Source organism: Heterodontus francisci, chromosome 38 (genome assembly GCF_036365525.1).
Source record: "Heterodontus francisci isolate sHetFra1 chromosome 38, sHetFra1.hap1, whole genome shotgun sequence".
Lineage (NCBI taxonomy): Eukaryota > Metazoa > Chordata > Chondrichthyes > Heterodontiformes > Heterodontidae > Heterodontus > Heterodontus francisci.
Genome location: NC_090408.1, coordinates 23,143,925 through 23,162,631, shown reverse-complemented (window position 1 = coordinate 23,162,631; position 18,707 = coordinate 23,143,925). Strand labels below are relative to the sequence as shown.

At 43.4% G+C, this 18,707-nt stretch overlaps 1 protein-coding gene across 14 annotated transcripts in view; it reads right to left on the bottom strand.

The window, feature by feature from the left end:
• The window catches only part of LOC137352421 (protein unc-13 homolog C-like), a 612,014-nt gene that overhangs the window by 211,759 nt on the left and 381,548 nt on the right, over positions 1–18,707 (bottom strand). For all 14 annotated transcript variants that reach the window (XM_068017812.1, XM_068017814.1, XM_068017821.1 and 11 more), the window contains one exon: positions 3,234–3,403. In XM_068017812.1, coding sequence (XP_067873913.1) covers positions 3,234–3,403 — 170 coding nt within the window. The remainder of the gene's footprint in view (positions 1–3,233; positions 3,404–18,707) is intronic.

Sequence of the window (18,707 nt, the reverse complement as noted above, 5' to 3'; positions counted from 1 at the left end):
CTGAAACATTGGGCTGAATTTTATGAGGCCTCCGATGTTGGGGGTCGTGGTGGGGGGGCCCGGAAAATTCTTTCGGGAAAGGCTCACCAGGACCCCCGACGACGAGCATTTTACCAGCAGCAGCGAGGCCTTGGTGGGGCTCTCTTGCCGCCAAGCAGCATATGTAGGCTGGGTGGCTGTCCCACGCCAATATTCCAGCCAGTGGCCGGAGGTCCCATGTCTTTCAATCCCCGTTTGGGGATTCAAGGCGAGACACTGGTGGACAGGGGGGAGGAGTTCAATTTTCAGGTCGGGAGGGGGGAACGGAGGAACCTTACTCCATTGGCTGGGGGGATGGTGAGAAGGGGTTGAAGGGCAAAGGTAATGAGGATCGGGGGGAGGGGGGGAGTTTGAGTTGGGAATTAAGTTTATTTTGGATGGTATAGGCCCAAAAACAAACATTGGTTGGGGGGGGGGGGGGGGGGGGGGAGGGGTGGAGATGGGATTCCAGCTTTTATTTAGTTTTTTACACAAATTTCAAATTAATGTCCCTTTAAAATTTCAATTGTTACTGCAGGGCTTAAAGCCCTTTAAAAATCACGCTGGACGTCATTGCCGGGGATGGAGCAGCCGCCCCCTCTACATCATCGGAGGCGGCCGTTCCGCCCCCTCCATTTAAATGAGCCCCACACAAAATAACACGGGCGTGGGCCCGAAGACCACCGTCAGCAGAGCACGCTATCGCGATTTGCCACACGCTCATAAATTTCAGCCCATTCACTCTGTTTCTCTCTCCAAAGCCTGACCTGCTGAGTATTTCCAGCATTTTCTGTTTTTATTTGTTAGATGATACTGGCCACAGCAAAATTAGGAGCACCCATAGTTTTGATTGACAGCTGTCAAATATGACTGTAAACATTTTGTGGCTGCAGTAATGTAGTTCTCGGCAGCTAGCAGGTTTCTGAATGAATGGGAAAATTGCTGTTGTTACTTTCGTACAAAGACGTTTGTAGTCAACATAGGCAAATATATGACATCAGGAAGTTCTTCCTCACATAAAGAATGATCAATGCATGGGATGGACTCCTGAACAGATCAGTGCAGGCATGGATAGGTGTAATGGAGGGAATTTAGGATCATTCTGCATGTTGAACTGAGATGGGCTGAATGGATTTTCTCATACATAATCATATTGTGATTGTTTTTTTAACAATAAAAGCAAGCAGCTCAATCTTTTGCTGCTTGTTGTTACAACTTTGCAAATCCTACATCAGATCTTGAAAAGATTGGTTACTAAAATTACACTTCGATAAGGTGCATCATATTCATCTGGTTCCTCAGAATACTTTTACATAACCAGGGACTCACTGAGGCACACAAAAGTTCAAAATCACTGGCGTAGGACCAGAAAAGCAATAAGTTCATGTGCAATCTTGCCTTAATCTGCATTTGATGCACTAATTAATTCTATTTCAGATACTGCGCAAATTAAAAAGCTTTGTAAATTGTTCCAATTTGGTCTACTCTGTCGTGTGATTGGCAATTCAAGAAGACTTGTGAGTTTTATATTCACTTCACTCCATCAGATGTGCATATAGCTGGAGATTGCCACCATAATATATTATAATAGGTTTATATTGTGGGGTAATGAAAAATTCACTGTGGGTGAACAGCAAAGAAATTAAGTTACAGCTTATGGTCGCAAAAATGCTAAAGCATTTATATGGATGTAATAAAATTCCGATACAATGAGCAACTTAAATTGAAAATTTAAATGTTACGTGGATATCTGGAAGTGAGTTACAAGGTTGTAATCTGATGGATGAGTTCAGAAGATATTCTTAACCAAGGGAATAAAACAGTTTATAAACTCATCTAAAGCAAAATTCGATTACAGCTTTTGACATAACCCCAATCTAAGATAGATATTTACAAATATAAAATGCATTCCTCTTGGTGAGTTGAAAGATATCCTGTTTTGTAAAAGGAACATTCAACCATATAATGCATAATGTGTCATTCTGTAATGTCTGGAATATATCATACGAGCATAATATAAAGCATTGTGTGCTTAAGGAGGATGGAGGACCTCAAACGGTCAAAGGCAGGATCAGCACCTCACACGTGTAATTGAGCTTGATATCAACAGAAGGAATAAATTCAGGAGATAGACAGCAAAAAGAATGTTTGTTAAATAAGAAAAATTGGAGAATAGGATTTTAAATATCACAGGTCATTAGATGATGCAGGTGCAGACTGTGAATGTAAACTGTGGCCTGATATCAAGCAGAAAAAACAAGAAGGCCATTTCAGCAATAGTAACTGTGGAAAAGCAGCCATGTATCCTTAACTGAGATGCTAGTTAAGGGTGTTCAGGGAGAGAGTTACCAATCTGTGCCACCTGCAACTTTCAATCATCTGCAAGGGTTACCCTTGCAATAATATGAATATCAAACCATTAAACTGGATGGAGTGGAGAATGGTGAATATTTTGGATTTATACAGTGAGGAATTTTTCCAATTTCCATTAAAAAGGTTAAAACATAATTTAGGTATAACTAAAATCAAACTGACTACCTTATAAGGTGATCATAAATTTATGGTTGTTGGTCAATTAAAATGACAATCTAACGAGTTTCATCATGCTGATCAAGAATACATTAAACAAAATACATTTACTAAAACTTTTATAAAGTACAATGGGGAAAAATAACCAACTATAAGCCAACTTTGTTCTAATTTGATATTTTGATATGTCAGTGTGAATATACTCCTTTTAATGACTGCTCAGGGCACAGAGTGTGGTTTCTGAATAAACCAATTTATGGATGAGAGAGAAAAAGAAATAGAAAATGAGGGTGACAGAAAAAAACTGAACTCCATTTAAATTTAAGAAATTTTAATCTTAAAATTAGAGGTAAGCCATTTAGCAGTGATTTCAGAAAGAATTCTTTCCACATAAAGAGTCGTGAAAATCTGGAACATTCATCCAAAAGGCAATGGATGCTGGGTCAATTGAAATTTTCAAGACTGACATCAACAATTTTTTGTTACGTATGGGTAATAAGGGATAAACAGCAAACAAAAGCAGATAAATGAAGTTGAACTACAGATCAACCATGATAGATTAGAACAAGCTTGAGGGGTTAAACGGGTATCACTGTCCTATGATTCTATATTCAGCCATAATAATAGGAAAAAACAAAAGGTCACTGCAGTGCCTTATAAATAGCCAGCAAAAAATAATCACATACCTAAGTTGTACCAGACATCCATCTCACCACTCAGTGTTCGTACTTCAATAATTGTTTGTCCGAGGAAATCGTCTGATTCTTTCTTGAAATGCTGCTTAACTCGAGACTTAATATCATCATCTTCATCCCAGACTCTAACTTTTATTCTATCGGTGGAATTGTGGCACTCACTGTCCATGAATAAAATATAAAGATTAAAAGTATATCACGGCATCAGTTACCACATTACAGAATCTCTCTTTCTTACTTCATTTATAAACATCTTTTTATTAAGTGAAATAACTTTTAACACCATTAAGAAATGATTCGGTGGACTAGCAATAAAATTCGTATGACAGCAATTAAGTTTTGTTATTAGTCGATTGCAGAATGTTTATGCATACGTTTAGCTGCATGCTGTAGTCTGGAAAACATTTTTTCTCTATCATTGCAATTTTTCTCCAGCAATTATCCGACATCAAGACAAATGAGACATCAGGAAAACTTTCGCCACTGGTAGAATTAGTTAGGCTCTGTCGTTTAGTGTGACGGGAATACATTTGGATCTATTAGTGTTCTTCCTCAACATGAGGGCGGCACAGTGGCGCAGTGGTTAGCACCGCAGCCTCACAGCTCCAGCGACCCGGGTTCAATTCTGGGTACTGCCTGTGTGGAGTTTGCAAGTTCTCCCTGTGTCTGCGTGGGTTTCCTCCGGGTGCTCCGGTTTCCTCCCACAGCCAAAAGACTTGCAGGTTGATAGGTAAATTGGCCATTATAAATTGCCCCTAGTATAGGTAGGTGGTAGGGGAATATAGGGACAGGTGAGGATGTGGTAGGAATATGGGATTAGTGTAGGATTAGTATAAATGGGTGGTTAATGGTCGGCACAGACTCGGTGGGTCGAAGGGCCTGTTTCAGTGCTGTATCTCTAAATCTAAATGAGCTGTAAAGAGGCTGAAAATATGTTTTTTAAACTAATTAAATATAAATAAAGCATATTTCAGTTGCAATAATGCAAACATAAGCACCCTGATGCTTGCAAATTTTGGAAAATATTATTGCAAGAATGAATGCATTTTAAAAGCAGTAATGAAACATTGGGCTGGATTTTATTGTGAAGATGCCGGTCCCCTCATTGGGACTGGAAATGACTGCATGACACGCGGGGGCAGGTACGGACAGCGGCACGCAATCCAGTGGAGGCCGGACAATTACGGGCCTTGAGGAACGGGAACTGACCAATTGGGTGGCCGGAGTGTGAAGACAGAGAGTCCTGTCAGCTGACACCTCGGCAGGTGCGGCCACCATCTTTAAAGGGCTGCCATGTCCTGCACCTAATCTTGCAGCCTGCAGGCCTGGGAGAGGAGGAAGTCATAGAAGCTATGGAGAGATGGCAGAGAGTAGACCCCGGGCGGGCCCCTGATTCCCTGCTGCCTCCCTCCCGCTCCTCCTACAGGCTGCAAGAGAAAGGAGGCACACTCTATTCCCGAGGGACGGGAGGAGAAGACCTGGCAGCGTCACCAAATAGGCCTGGCCGCAGATAGTTGAAGAGGTCAGCAGCTGTATGGTAACACAGAGGACCTGGATCCAGTGCTGCAAGCTGCTCAATGACTTCATGCGGGCAGTGAAAGTGTGTACCTTTTACTGCCTTCACCTCTTGGGCCTTGCATCTGGCGAAGCAGAAGTGTGCGATGGGTTGAGAGGGAGTACTCACCCAGACATGGGCAAGGGGTCAGAGGATGCATGCACATTGACTGCACCATGGGCAAGTGGCCCTGAAAAGAGGTCCCATATCATAGCAGAACCTCGGACGGTCCCTGGAAAGGGGCCGCATGCAGGAGGCATCCGTGCACCCCCATTAGTGGCAGCTGGACTGCCACCAGCCTATCTCTTGGGTTTGTTCTCTATGGAGGACCAACAGCTTCCATCCCTCTGTCTGCAGGAGAAGATTGGACAGAGAGCAGGCCAAGACCGGCAGTGGACAGCCCATTCTCCATGTACTAACCCCGATGAAGGAGAAGGTCAGGGAGCTGGCTGGACCTCAGGAGCCAGAGCATCATGGATGGAGAGGGAGGGGCATCATCTCAAGGCAGTGTGTATGGTCGCCATGGGGCACAAGGGTGCATCTGCAGCGATGGAGCCAGGCTGTTCATCAGGCATCGGGTGCCTACAGGGATCACCAACACAGGGGTGTTTGCTATGTTGGGAGGGGAGGCCCTTTACCCTTACATGTCTCTGTTCTCTCATGCCGATCAAGCAATGCCTACACAAAGAGCCTCCGAAACTGAGGGTGAGCCTGCAACCTCTGAGGGGCAGGAAAACGCCTCATATCCTTGCAGCCTCCTCCGAGCAGCTGATGGAGGCTGTATGAGGCCGTATGAGGCCAAGCCCATGCTGAGCCCCAGGCTCATGAATAAAAAAGACAAAGAACAAAGACAATTACAGCACAGGAACAGGCCCTTCGGCCCTCCAAGCCTGCGCCGATCCAGATCCTCTATCTAAACATGTCGCCTATTTTCTAAGGGTCTGTATCTCTTTGCTTCCTGCCCATTCATGTATCTGTCTAGATACATCTTAAAAGACACTATGGTGCCCGCGTCTACCACCTCCGCTGGCAACGCGTTCCAGGCACCCACCACCTTCTGCGTAAAGAACCTTCCACGCATATCCCCCCTAAACTGTTCCCCTCTCACTTTGAACTCGTGACCCCTAGTAATTGAATCCCCCACTCTGGGAAAAAGCTTCTTGCTATCCAACCTGTCTATACCTCTCATGATTTTGTCCACCTCAATCAGGTCCCCCCTCAACCTCGGTCTTTCTAATGAAAATAATCCTAATCTACTCAACCTCTCTTCATAGCTAGCGCCCTCCATACCAGGCAACATCCTGGTGAACCTCCTCTGCACCCTCTCCAAAGCATCTACATCCTTTGGTGTCTCTGGTGTCAGCAACATCATGGGAAATGTTACAGCTGCAGCGAGAGGTCAGGCAACATCTGCCAGAGGGGCGTGTGTGCCAAAGTGCAGACGATGGAAGAATCCATCCAGGCCTATCTCTGACTGGTGGGCAGTTGGTATCCTCCATTGAGAGACTGGCAGCTCTAATGGAGAGACATATCCTGCAGAGCACTCAGTGGGCTGGATTTTTGCAGTGAGCTCAAAAAACACCCAAGAGCTGCTGCAATCTTAAGCCTGACCTCCCCCACCAAATTACGTGGAGGGGTGAGCTGTCCACCCTCGGCAATGGTGTCAGCTGTCGGTGCACAGGCGCTGGTGCCCTTTTTAAAGGGCAGCAAGCCCTGCTGCCTAATTTAAATTTTTAAAGAACTACACCCCCCGCAAAAATTAATTTTTAACATTTAACATTTAATATTTAATTTTTAATAATTTAACGCTGCTCTCCTACCCCCCCAATAACAATTACATTAACTGTTTGACCTTCCCCCCAAAACACTTACCTTTAACATTAGCCCTTTACCCCCCAAAACTGCACAAATTGTACTGTTCAACCCTTCCCACCATCCCCTACACCCAATATGTTTATTTGACTGCGACCACCCCCCCACTGAAAATCTTACCTCCTCTCCCCTCCCCACCAGTGTGGCGCAGTGTTTTCCCGGACGGGGATTTGAAGGCGAAGATCGGGGCAGGTCCACAAGATCGCAGGTTAGTGTAGGTTAATTCATTCATTTTATTGGTTTGAATATTTTAATTGTGGTCCCATCGCCCGGTGGCGGGGGGTGCCGCAATGGAGCCTCACCGCCACAGGAGGATCGGGTCAGGCCCTCACGGCGTCAAGGTCTGTGGTGGGCCTCATCCAGAGCCATCTTCAGGACCCACACCCCCCCACCAGGGAACCCAATACGTGGGGGAGAACAAGATACAGCCCAGTGTCTGCAAGACATTCGTGCAGACCTGCATACCCTCACCTTGAACATGGGCGCAAGGCAGCAGTGGAAATGCGAGAGGTACAGGGGACTTGGAGTCACGACCAGGTCCTCCACTCTCCAGCCTCAGTGAGGCTGAAGCCTACCTTGCAAGGGAGGAGGGGCGGCTGCCTCCCGCAGCTGGGGGCTCCTCTCAAGGTGCTCCTGGTTCAGGCAGCTGCTCCGCTGCCAATTATACCAGATCCTCCTTCATCCCTGCTGGACAGAGGGTAGTATTTCTGTGCAGGGGGCCCTCAGCATGCTGAGGCCCTCCAGGCCTAAGACATCCAGATGAATGACGCTAAGGTCATCCTTAGCCAAGGGGCAGCAAGGTCAGCAGCCTGCCTCCATTTCAGCTGACAGCGCAGAGGGAGCACTTCGTAGGAGTGCATGCAAGAGAATAAAGAGGAACACACATATTCACGGGGTTATCACGAGTGTTTGTGTGTAGTAGATGCAAAGGGTAGGGTCTGCTGTAAAGTTGAATGAATCGCTTCTCTAAAGCATAGACGATCTCTCTCTTCTTCCATCAGGCCTTTGGCCCTTCATTGCAACCCAGCCTCTATGGAGAGGCTGGATGCAAAACATCATATTGCAAGGGGTCAACTCTGGAACTTGGCCAACGCAGCGCTGTGCAAATGTTCAATGAGCGAGTGCTTCTTGGAGGAAGGAAGACGATAACATGGCTGCATAAAGGTAAGTCTTTATTGGTAAAGTTGCAACTTGCAATAAGGATCAAAGGAAATGTGAATGTATAAGGGCATCGCGAGCCTCCCTTGCACGTATCTTATGGCTACTCTCCTGTTGTCCCTGGGGTCCTTCATCTGGCATTGCTTGCCCATCATCCTCCCTCTGCATCCTCATTGTCCAAGGAGGCAGCACACTCCTCGATATCTTCATTGCACATCAGCTCCCCCTCAGCAGTGCCAGGTTGTGCAGTACACTGCAGACCACCACGATATGTCAGACCCTCACCGGAGCGTACTGAACGGCTCCACTGGACCAAACTAGGTACTTGAATCTTATCTTCAGCACACCAATGGCCTGTCCTATGCTCGTTTGCATTGTCCTGTGGCAGGCGTTGTACCTCTCCTCTGTATCTGCACAAGGGTTCCTCACAGACATCAGTATCCATGTCCTCAGTGGGTAGCCCATGTCTCCAAGGTTCCATCCCTGAAGGCACGCAGGAGGCTGGAAAAGTTCAGGCACCAGGGACTGCCTCAAATGTAGGTATCGTGGCAACTTCCCAGGAAGCGTGCATAGACCTGCAGGATCTGTTTACGATGGTCGCAGACCAATTGTACCTTGAAGGAGTGGAAGCCCTTCCTGTTGATGAAGGTGTTCAAGAGCCTTGATGGCCACATGCAGTGGATGACACCCTGCACCTGGGGGAATCCAATGATGGTCCCAAACCCGATGGACCTCCCAGCTCGAGAGTTAGTATCCGTGCAGAAGTGCACATAGTCGCCGGCCCTCCTGAAACGGGCATTGCCGACCTCCATGATGCACTGATGGGCCGCTGACTGTGAGATGCCACACATACCCCCAGTGGATTCCTGGAATGATCCAGAGGCGCAGAGGTTCAGTTCCAGGGTGAACTTCAGCGTCACAGGCTTTGGATTTCCACCCAGCCCCTTGGGGCACAGCTCGTCCTGCATCATAGCGCATAGGTCAGTGACAGCCTCCTCGGTGAGGCAGAGGCTTGGACATCTGTAAGTAGTTGAACCTCGGCCAGTAGACCCTCTCTGAAGGATTCCTCCTTCTGCATGGGGGAGCCACCTCTCTTTCTCCTCTGTGCCCTTCTTCACATCTGGAAGCTGCTGCTGACCTTCTTGTCTACTTACAGGTCATTGTGCTGCCACTACAGATACCTAGCCTTCCCTCCAACCCCCACCCCCCCTCCGCTGCACCTCCACTTGAACAGGATCCCTGAAGCCTGGATGAATGAGGCCCATGATAGGTGGCATTTCTAAATGCATCTCCTTCACTGCCAGCGGCCCCCCTCCTTCCCCACACTGGTCACCTCTGACGAGGTGACGCTTGCCCGTTGTCCCCCTTGCAAGGCCCCCCCAGAGTTCATAGACCCTTGCCCTCTCCTCTCACAATGAGTGATGTCCTCTCACGGCCACTTTGTCTGGCAGTTGATGGTTCCTGTCCCAGTGACCTCCCCTTGCAGCCGGCAATGATCTCCCGCCTCCATATCACTTCCTGAAGCCCTCTGAAACTTGTGCTGCTTAGAAAATTCAAACAGGACAATAAAATTGCTTTCAGTTATCCTCTTAACTATCTCAATTACTTGCCCACTACTTGGCCATCAAAACTCCAGCTTTCATCTTTGTCGCCATCGGTAAAATTCGATGGGACTTCACGACGTCGGACTTCCTGTCCAACATGTCCCGTCCCGGTTATGCCCCCCCACCGCCTCCAATCCCCTTCCCTAGGTCCGCTTAAAATTCAGCCCATATTAAGAAACAAATTAGATCTGGCCGACTGAAAATATAAAATTAATGGTTATTTTGTAGCTCAAGTAACTTGAGAGTCAACACTCCAAAAAGTATATAAAGAAAGTTACAGGTAAAATTTTAATTCAAGCTAAAAACGGCTACTGCAGATCTCCAGCTAATTAATGGTATTTTAACTAAAGTTTATCTCTGAGAGTTGCTGAAATTACTTCTAGCATGCAATAATACCCTTAGCTGTCACTTTTAATTTATGTAACAGAGCTTCAGTTACTTTCATAACTCTCCGGGTAGTGTTGTAGCATCAACCACAAGTCATTTGTATAATATTTGAGATGTACAAAGCAAAGGTTTTTCCACTGCAGCAGTAACAACCTCAGTTAGTATAGAATGTAGTCTTCTTCAATTAGGTTATTGAATATTCTGAGGCTCTGTGAGCTCAGCACTGTCTCATTTATAGTGTTTGAATCATTATTCATCTGTTACAACTGAAAAAATGGTGAAATGATTGCATAAAACAGTACTGAACATCAAGAGGTTTGGATTTGCTTTCTAAACAAGTTAGTTTATTTGTCTTATCTGTCTCAATTGATTCAGTTCTAGTAATGCAGACTTGTCTTTAGTAGAGTGTATAAAAGCAACTGTTGTAATCATAGCATAACAGAAACACGAGACAGCAGCAACACAATAAAGAAACTGCTTTCGTGCAAAGCCATCTCATGAACTTTGCAAATTAGGAAAAAAATAATGTAAACTAAAGAATAACTTGCTGAGATTGTGGATATTGCCTTGCTCAGATTGTGAATACTTAAAGTAAATTGCATATGTTAAACTGATAAGTATAACCAGTTGTACCATTATGAGATCTATTGAAAAACACATTTGTCACATAATTCAGTCTAATATTGTTTTAAGGCACAAATATTATAGTACACAGGAAAAATGCATATATTTACAGTGTTTATGAAATTACTTATAAAAATATTTATGGAAAAGTTAATGGTGTATGACCAACTGGATAGCTCTTTCAAATATTATTGTATGATTCAACGATGACAGAATTTTATTTAATACATAGGCCATAATGGTCCAGATGTTGCATGGATAATCACAGTGAGGCTAATAGTGCTTACTGTTATAACTGGATAAACCAGACAGCAATTTCTGGCATCTGCAAATGCGCAGTTAAACACAGATCCAAAAGTTGCCGTCAGAGATAAACTGCTCCTCCACTGCTGTTGCAGTCCTCGCTGATAGACTTGGCACTGAAATTACTGTGATGGCCTCAATTTGCTGTACTTGCTCACGCGTTCCCCAATAAATACAGCAGTAAAAGTCAGGGCTGGTGTGTATTCAGGAGTAAGTGAATTTTTAATGGCTTGATAAGTGGGATAATTACTGCCAAACAATATCTCTGGTCCTGAAAATTTAATTTAACAAGTGTAGGGGCTCATTCCTTGAGAAGTTAATTAGTGTTGGAGATTTAGTGGCAGATAGAATTTAATAAAGAGAAATATGAGGTGATGCATTTTGGCAAAAGGGATAGGGAGAGGCAATATAGACTAAATGACACACTTCTAAAGAGTGTACAAGGACAGAGGGACCTGGGGTTTCATGTGCATAGATCTATGAAGGTGGCAGGACATACTGAAGAGAGTAGTTAGCGAAGCAAATAGGTTCTTGGGCTTCATAAGTACAAAAGCAGGGAAGTTATGCTAAACCTGTACAAAGCTCTGATTAGGCCACAACTAGAGTATTGCATCCACTTTAGGAAGGATATGAGGGTCCTTGAGATGGTGCAGAGGAGATTTGCCAGAATGGTACCAGGGTTGAGGGATTTTAGCTACAAGATTAGATAGGAGAAGGTGGAGAAAAGGAGATTGAGGTTAGATTTAATAGGTGCGTACAAGATTATAACAGTCTTAGATAAGGTAGACAAAGAAAAGCTGTTCCTATTAGTTGATTGTTCAAGGACTTGGGGACACAGATTTAAGGTTTTGGGCAAGAGATACAGGAGGATGTGAGGAAAACCCTTTTTACACAGTGAGTGATAATGACCTGGAACTCGCTACCGACGAATGTGGTGGAAATGGAGATGTCGAAATGATTTCAAAAGGTAATTGGATAGGCAATTGAGGGAAATAAACTTGCAGGGCTACGGGGCAGACAGAGGTAGGAGAGGTGGAGTTTTGAAAGGGGTAACCCAGAAGTCCGGATTTCTCCGCATGCTGTAGACTTTTAACTCCATAGTGTGCGACTTTTGTCATTGACAAGTTCCCTGCCTTGAAATCAGCCTCATTCATTCCATGGGTCTTTGTATGGTGGTTATTCGGTGGGGGCTTCTGATAGAGGGCAGAGGGGGTTGGTGGGGGTGTGGGGGGAGACGGGGTGCAGAGGTAAGTAATCCTGCTTCTCTGGTCCACAAAGTGCTGCAAAGGCACTTGCTTTCTCACCAAAGCTGTCCTAGCCTCCTTTGATAAAAGCAAAACACTGCAGATGCTGGAAATCTGAAATAAAAACAAGAAATGCCGGAAATACTCAGCAGGTCTGGCAGCACCTGTGGAGAGAGAAGCAGAGTTAACGTTTCAGGTCAGTGACCTTTCATCAGAACTCCTTTGAACTAGGCCGTGTCTCCCAAGGCCTGGGAAAACCAGGACATGCATCAAAAACTGAAAAACTGGTCAAGTCAAGAGGCTGCCAACCTCATTGAAATGATTAAGTTGCCTTCTGGGAACAGGCTGGCTGCTCGTCCCTTGTCTACCTCTGTTATGTCCGGAAGTGGGCAGCTTGGAGAGGGGTTAGGGGTTGGGGTTCCAAATTTTAAAATGTTTACACCTGTTCCGATCCCAATATACCAATTTTCACTGTTAAAATCAGCCCCATGTGTTTCAGTGAGGATTCTTCAATCTGATTTACTGAGCTGCTGCTTGTCTGCTCATAGATGCCTTGTAGAGGGCATCGCAGTGGATCAGACGCAGGATTAGAACAAGTCTGTACTCTAAACCTTGCAAAAGCCCTTCCTTCGCTACTGACCGTAAACTCCATGCCAATATAAAGTCACTATTACAAACAGACATCACCATAGAAAGACAGGCACAGACAAGAATGTAATAGGTAAGAAGGAAATGGCAGACTTGTTAACTGAGAGCTTTATATTAGTTTTTATAGCAGGTGAAAAGGACAAAATACCAGCTACATAAGGAAGCCTAAACATAAGCCAAGTGGCAGAGTTTAGTGGAGATAATTTGTTCAAAGAATGATAATGGAGAAAATATATTTTAAGGTAAACAAACCTCCATGACTTACTTGTTTTGACCCTAGGGTATTAAAACAAACAGGTGGGGAAATTGTAGATGCATTTGTCATAATTTTTCAAAGGTTTCTAGATTCGGGAATTGTGCCCTTGAATTAGAAAATTACAGATGACATGTTTAAGACAAGAGAGGGAGAGAAATCAGAAAACTACCAATTTGTCCATTTAATCTCAGTTATGGTGAAGTTATTGGAATCTATCATTAGATACCGAGCGACTTAACATTTAAACATGAGCTGATTAAAGAGAGTCAGCATGGATTTGTGAAGGGTAGATCATGTCTGACTAATCTACTTGACTTTTTTGAGGTCAGTAACAAAGTGGACAGAGGAGTGTCTATGATTCTGTCTATATGGACTTCCAGATATTTGATAAGGTCAGTACAACAGATTATTAGCAAAAATGAGAGTACATATAATTGAAGCTAATCTTAAGATGTGGGTTGATAATTGGTCAGGAAGTAGGAGGCACAATGTCAGGATAAAGGGAATGTACTCTGATTGCAGGAATACTTAAAAGTGGTGTTCCCCTGGGATCTGTGCTAAGGCATCAGCTTTTCAACATGTATGTATATTAATGACTTGGATATTGGAATACGGAGTTATTTATCTAAGTTTACAGGTGGCACTAAATTAAGAAAGACTTTGAGTTATGTAGATAGGGTATTGCCTGTGTGGAGTTTGCAAGTTCTCCCTGTGTCTGCGTGAGTTTTCTCCGGGTGCTCCGGTTTCCTCCCACAAGCCAAAAGACTTGCAGGTTGATAGGTAAATTGGCCATTATAAATTGTCACTAGTATAGGTAGGTGGTAGGGAAATATAGGGACAGGTGGGGATGTTTGGTAGGAATATGGGATTAGTGTAGGATTAGTAGAAATGGGTGGTTGATGTTCGGCACAGACTCGGTGGGCCGAAGGGCCTGTTTCAGTGCTGTATCTCTAATCTAATCTAATAGGAGCAGGAATTTATAAAAGGCACAGACAGATTAAGTGGATGGGCAAAGCTGTGACAGATGGAGTTCAATTTGAGGAAGTCTCAGGATCCCCAAAAGGCAAATCGGAATATTTTCTTCATGGCAAGTGACTACAAACTGTGGAGGAGTAAAGGGATTTGGATGTCTTGGTAGACAAAGTGCTAAAAGCTAGTGCATGAGTACAAAATAATTTAAAAGGCTAATGGAATGGGATTGGAATTCAAAAGTGAGGAAGTGATGCTTCTTTTATATGGAGCCTTGATCAGACCCCATCTGGAATATTGTGATTAGTTTTGAGCAATGTACTTTAGGAAGGATATATTGGCCTTGGAGGATGTACAATGCAGATTCACCAAAATGATAACAGGGCTTCATAGGAGTTAAATAATAAGGACAGGTTGCATAAGCTTGGGATTTATTCACTTGAGTTTAGAAGATTGAGGGGTGACCTAATTAATCCAATTGTTTAAAATGATAAAGAGATTTGATTGGGTAGAGACAGAGAAATGATATTCTCTGGTGGGGTATTTCAGAAGAAGACCCTACAATCTTGAAATTAGAGCTCGGCCAGTCAGGAGTGAAATCAGAAATTTTTTTCACACAAAGGATAGTACAAATGAGGAGTTATTTCACCCAGAAGGCCGGATCAATTAAAATTTTCAAGACTAAGATCGACAGATTTTTATTAGGTATGAAGGGATTTGGATCAAACGTATGTAAATGAGGTTGAGCTACAGATCAGCCATTATCTAATTGATGGAACGAAACAGGGTCGAGTGACTGAATGGCCTACTCCTGTTCCTACAAAATAAATCCCTGTTTAACATCTGACTTTTAATTCTCTTCAATCCTTTTTCAATTTTAATCCTGTGTGGCAAATCACTAAACCTTTCGTGAACTGATGTAACAGCTACAGTCTCTGTAAAAGCTGACCGCACAGGCAGAGACATTTGGCATTACAGCCTGCAAAATCACGACTGGGAAGGTTACTGTATGAATGCCCAACACGCAAGGATTAAATTCTCCTCTCCAAAGGAGGCATTAATCTCTGTATTTTATGAGACGGCACCTCAGTTAAATAGAAGGGAGGAATTTGATATCATTGCGTTAAGCCACAGGTCAAAAACCTTTCAAAGCTCAAAAGTCAGTAAGAGTAATTTTTACCAACATCCAGTCATAAGCATTAAATATTGAGCACTGAGATGTTCATAAATACTCTCACCTTCAATACAACTGTACCATGCAAAAATATTTTTTGTTTCAAATTTCAAATTTTATGAGCCAGCTTCTGAACAACCATTTCAATCAAGCACTGTTTTGAGATCAGCCTTTAAATCGACAGCAGACTCCACCTCTACTAGGATCAGGCTCTGGCACAGAAGTACAACAGCTCCTTGTGTTTTTTGTTCCCTCTGAACTTTTTTTAAACCTAGAATTTCAAAGGTTTTGAAGATCCAGAAAAACAAGGTCCTGTCCAAAATTCCACAGATTCATTCCCCCACATAACCTTATTTCACAAACACCTTCCGTGCACTTTTGTAAATGAGAGAGTACCAGAGTAATCTAAAGCATCGAACAAAACCAAGTTTGAAGAAATAAACACAATTGAAGTGTGATAGCAGATTGGAAAACAATGGGCGTTCCAGATCACAACCTCGGAAGAAAAACCTAAAGCCAAGTTCATTACCAAACACTGAAGTTTAATACTGTACAGTTTATTTTTAGAAGTCCTGTATGTTAACTTAAAGGAACTTGTACTTTACTACATCTTTTAAGAAGTTCTTGTCATTAAATTAGTGACATGGCTATGCATAGAAGATAGAAAAACGGCAATTAAACTATGAAACTTTTCTTTTAGATCTACTTAATTCACTATAAACATATTGGCAGGAGATTCAAGAAGAAACACAAAAAATCAACTTCCTAAAAATACCATAATTATAAAGTGAAGAAAAGGGACTTTTTCAGAATGGTTAAACAAGAGTTTTATAACCACCTGTATTTAGTGTTGTGCTATAGGTGAGAATGCATGAGTTTTTTCTGCACATCAGCAGTAAATAGTTAATATAATTAGTTCTAAATATATAGTTGAGTCAGTTCAGAATGGAAGGAGTACTGCTGGTTTTGTTTTTGTTCTGTTTCTCTCACATCAGGGAGGAATACCTGGACTTTGTAGCTAATTAAAGCAACCAAGAGTCATCCTACAGCTGCAGAGGAGCCTTATGTGGCTCACGAGACGCCAGCTGGACATCCCGCAGTTAACCATTCATGCAATCACATCACTGACAGCAAGCTCCAGCCTTATGCTGTGTACTTTTAGATGTCCAAGTTGTTATTGCCTGGAACTCGAAATCTCAATTTGACTTTGACCTATGTATAATTGGAATGCTTTCATTTTATGGAAAAAGGCTCATGTTACTTTTTTGTTTAAAGAAGATAATCATGAATGAGGAAGTTCATTTGGCCCATCTTAACACAGCTATCCAGAAACACCCTAAAAGTTCTTCTTGCACTACAGCATCCATTTGGTTATTAAATGATATCAGGCTTTCTGCCTCAACTGCTCTATCCAGGAGAACATTCCTTATGTTGAACTTGTTACTTGTTGCACCTGTTCAGCAGCCGAAAAACCAGCACTGCAAGGACCAATTATTTCTCCGCAAGTTTCTCCAGTCATTCCTTATAATTCCGACGTTTAAGACCAAGGATCAGCATTGTGACTCTCCTTTGTATTGTCACCAATGCTTTTATATCTTGACCCATGTAATGTAATGTTGTGGTGATTTCACCTTTAAGAAACTGTACCTTGAAGAAGTCACTGACACAACTGATATCATCATACATATATAAGGAGACACCATTTTGAGAGACACATTCAGCACATGGCTTGCAGAGAACACACACACCCACCCACCAGTGAAGAAAAGACCTGCACCTGAGATCATGCAATGTACATAAGACAGACAATAAATAGTATTTGTGTTGAATCCAAATATAAAGCCTGCAGTTATCATTTAATGAAGACTTAAGAACATTGCACAACACTAAAATTTCTGGTGATGAGGAGAGAAAGAGGAAAAAATGAAATGAGGCACAGAAGGATCCAAGGACAGAAAGCAAACACAGAAAGTAAAAAGTCAAGAGACACCAAGACTGGATCAGAGAGAAAAAGTGGTCGGGAGTAGAGAGAAAACGTGAGCTGGAACAGAAAAAAAGTTTTGTTCCAGATTTAAGCAAAAGCAATCACCAAGTGTGCGCAGCAAGTCCGAGTCTTCCCACCCTTTACAGAGATGGACAGAACCCAGGGCCACACTAGAGCAAATGGCTAGCAAGATGTGAATGACTAATAATGGCACTCGATATCAATACACCCCGAAGAAAGAGAGTATCTCTCCTACACTATGCTGGACCAAAAGTCGGTGATATCTTCGATACGCTCACAGACACCGGAACTGACGATGATTATGAAGCAGCAAAGAATGCTCTAACAAGATATTTTCAACCGAGGGCAAATCCCCACGACAAAATTTATGTCTTCAGGCAAGCAAAACAAGATAGGTGCGAGACCCTTGGCCACTATGTGACAAGACTAAGAAGTCTGAGCCAGAAAGGCAACTTCACAGACATGGGACAAAGAAGTCATTTCCCAGATCATTATGACCTGCCAATCACCAAGACTTAAGCAGACAAGATCTTAGAGAGGGAGAATCGTTAAACTAGCAAAGGTTACTCGATATTGGCAGAATGCTGGAAGCCAGTAAAAGACAAGCTGATGTCTTAGAAAGGAAAGAGGCAAATAACATAAGAATCTCCTGAGACCAGGTCAGGATCATCAACAGAATCAGTGAATGCCACAAGAGGTTGGTTTCACCAGAGAAACAAAGCAAACACAAGGGTACAGAGGAAACCCAGAGAAAGGTCTGAGGCACGTCAAGGAAGACCAAGACAGAGATCACGATCACATCACAATCCAACTAGCAACCATTGTGGTGGTGCATATCTGAAATTATCCTGCGAGAGAAAAGAAGTGTGAAGCTTGCAGAAAAATGGGACATTTCACAAGAGTAGGCCAATCGAAGCCTGCACAAGACATTAATAGAGTTGAACGCCAGAAGGAAGATTACATATTCGCAGCACAAGGGAAGATTTTTGTCGCTCACAACCACAAGTACTGAAGCCTGCCCATGTGCGATGTGTTCATAGGCAAATCAACAATCTCTGCAGTAATTGACTCATGAGCAACAGTCAACAGACTGGATGCCCCGACATTCCATGAGTTGCAGAGCAAACAGAAACTGCAATTGAGCAAGCCAATATCTAAAATCTTCTCCTATGGATCAGGTATCCCTCTATTGGTCCTCGGGATCATCCAAGTTACTCTCAAATCCTCCCGTGGGTCCACATGTTAGACTGAGTTCCATGTTGTAGACTCAAACAAGGGAAATCTGCTAAGTTTCGAAATGACCAATGAATTGAAGCTGATCACGATCAACATCATCAGAGGACAGAACTCCTTGACAAAAGAAGACAGCTTGATGAAGTATCCACTGCCACAATTCACACCTACTCAATCCTACATGCACTCAATGGAAAGCTTGAGAGTTAGAGGCAAGTGTCAGAAACAGAGGATAAAGACGCATGCAGACCGACGGATGCACGCAAAAGATAGCGAGATAAAAGGAGACAAAGTCCTGGATCGGCAAGAAAAAAACATCACAAATTAGCTCACTATTTGACCCAAGAGTGCTTACGGGAGTTCAGAGAAAAGGAAACATGATCGTAGTGAAGAGAGGAACCTACATTGTGAAGAGAAATGTAACCTTCTTCAA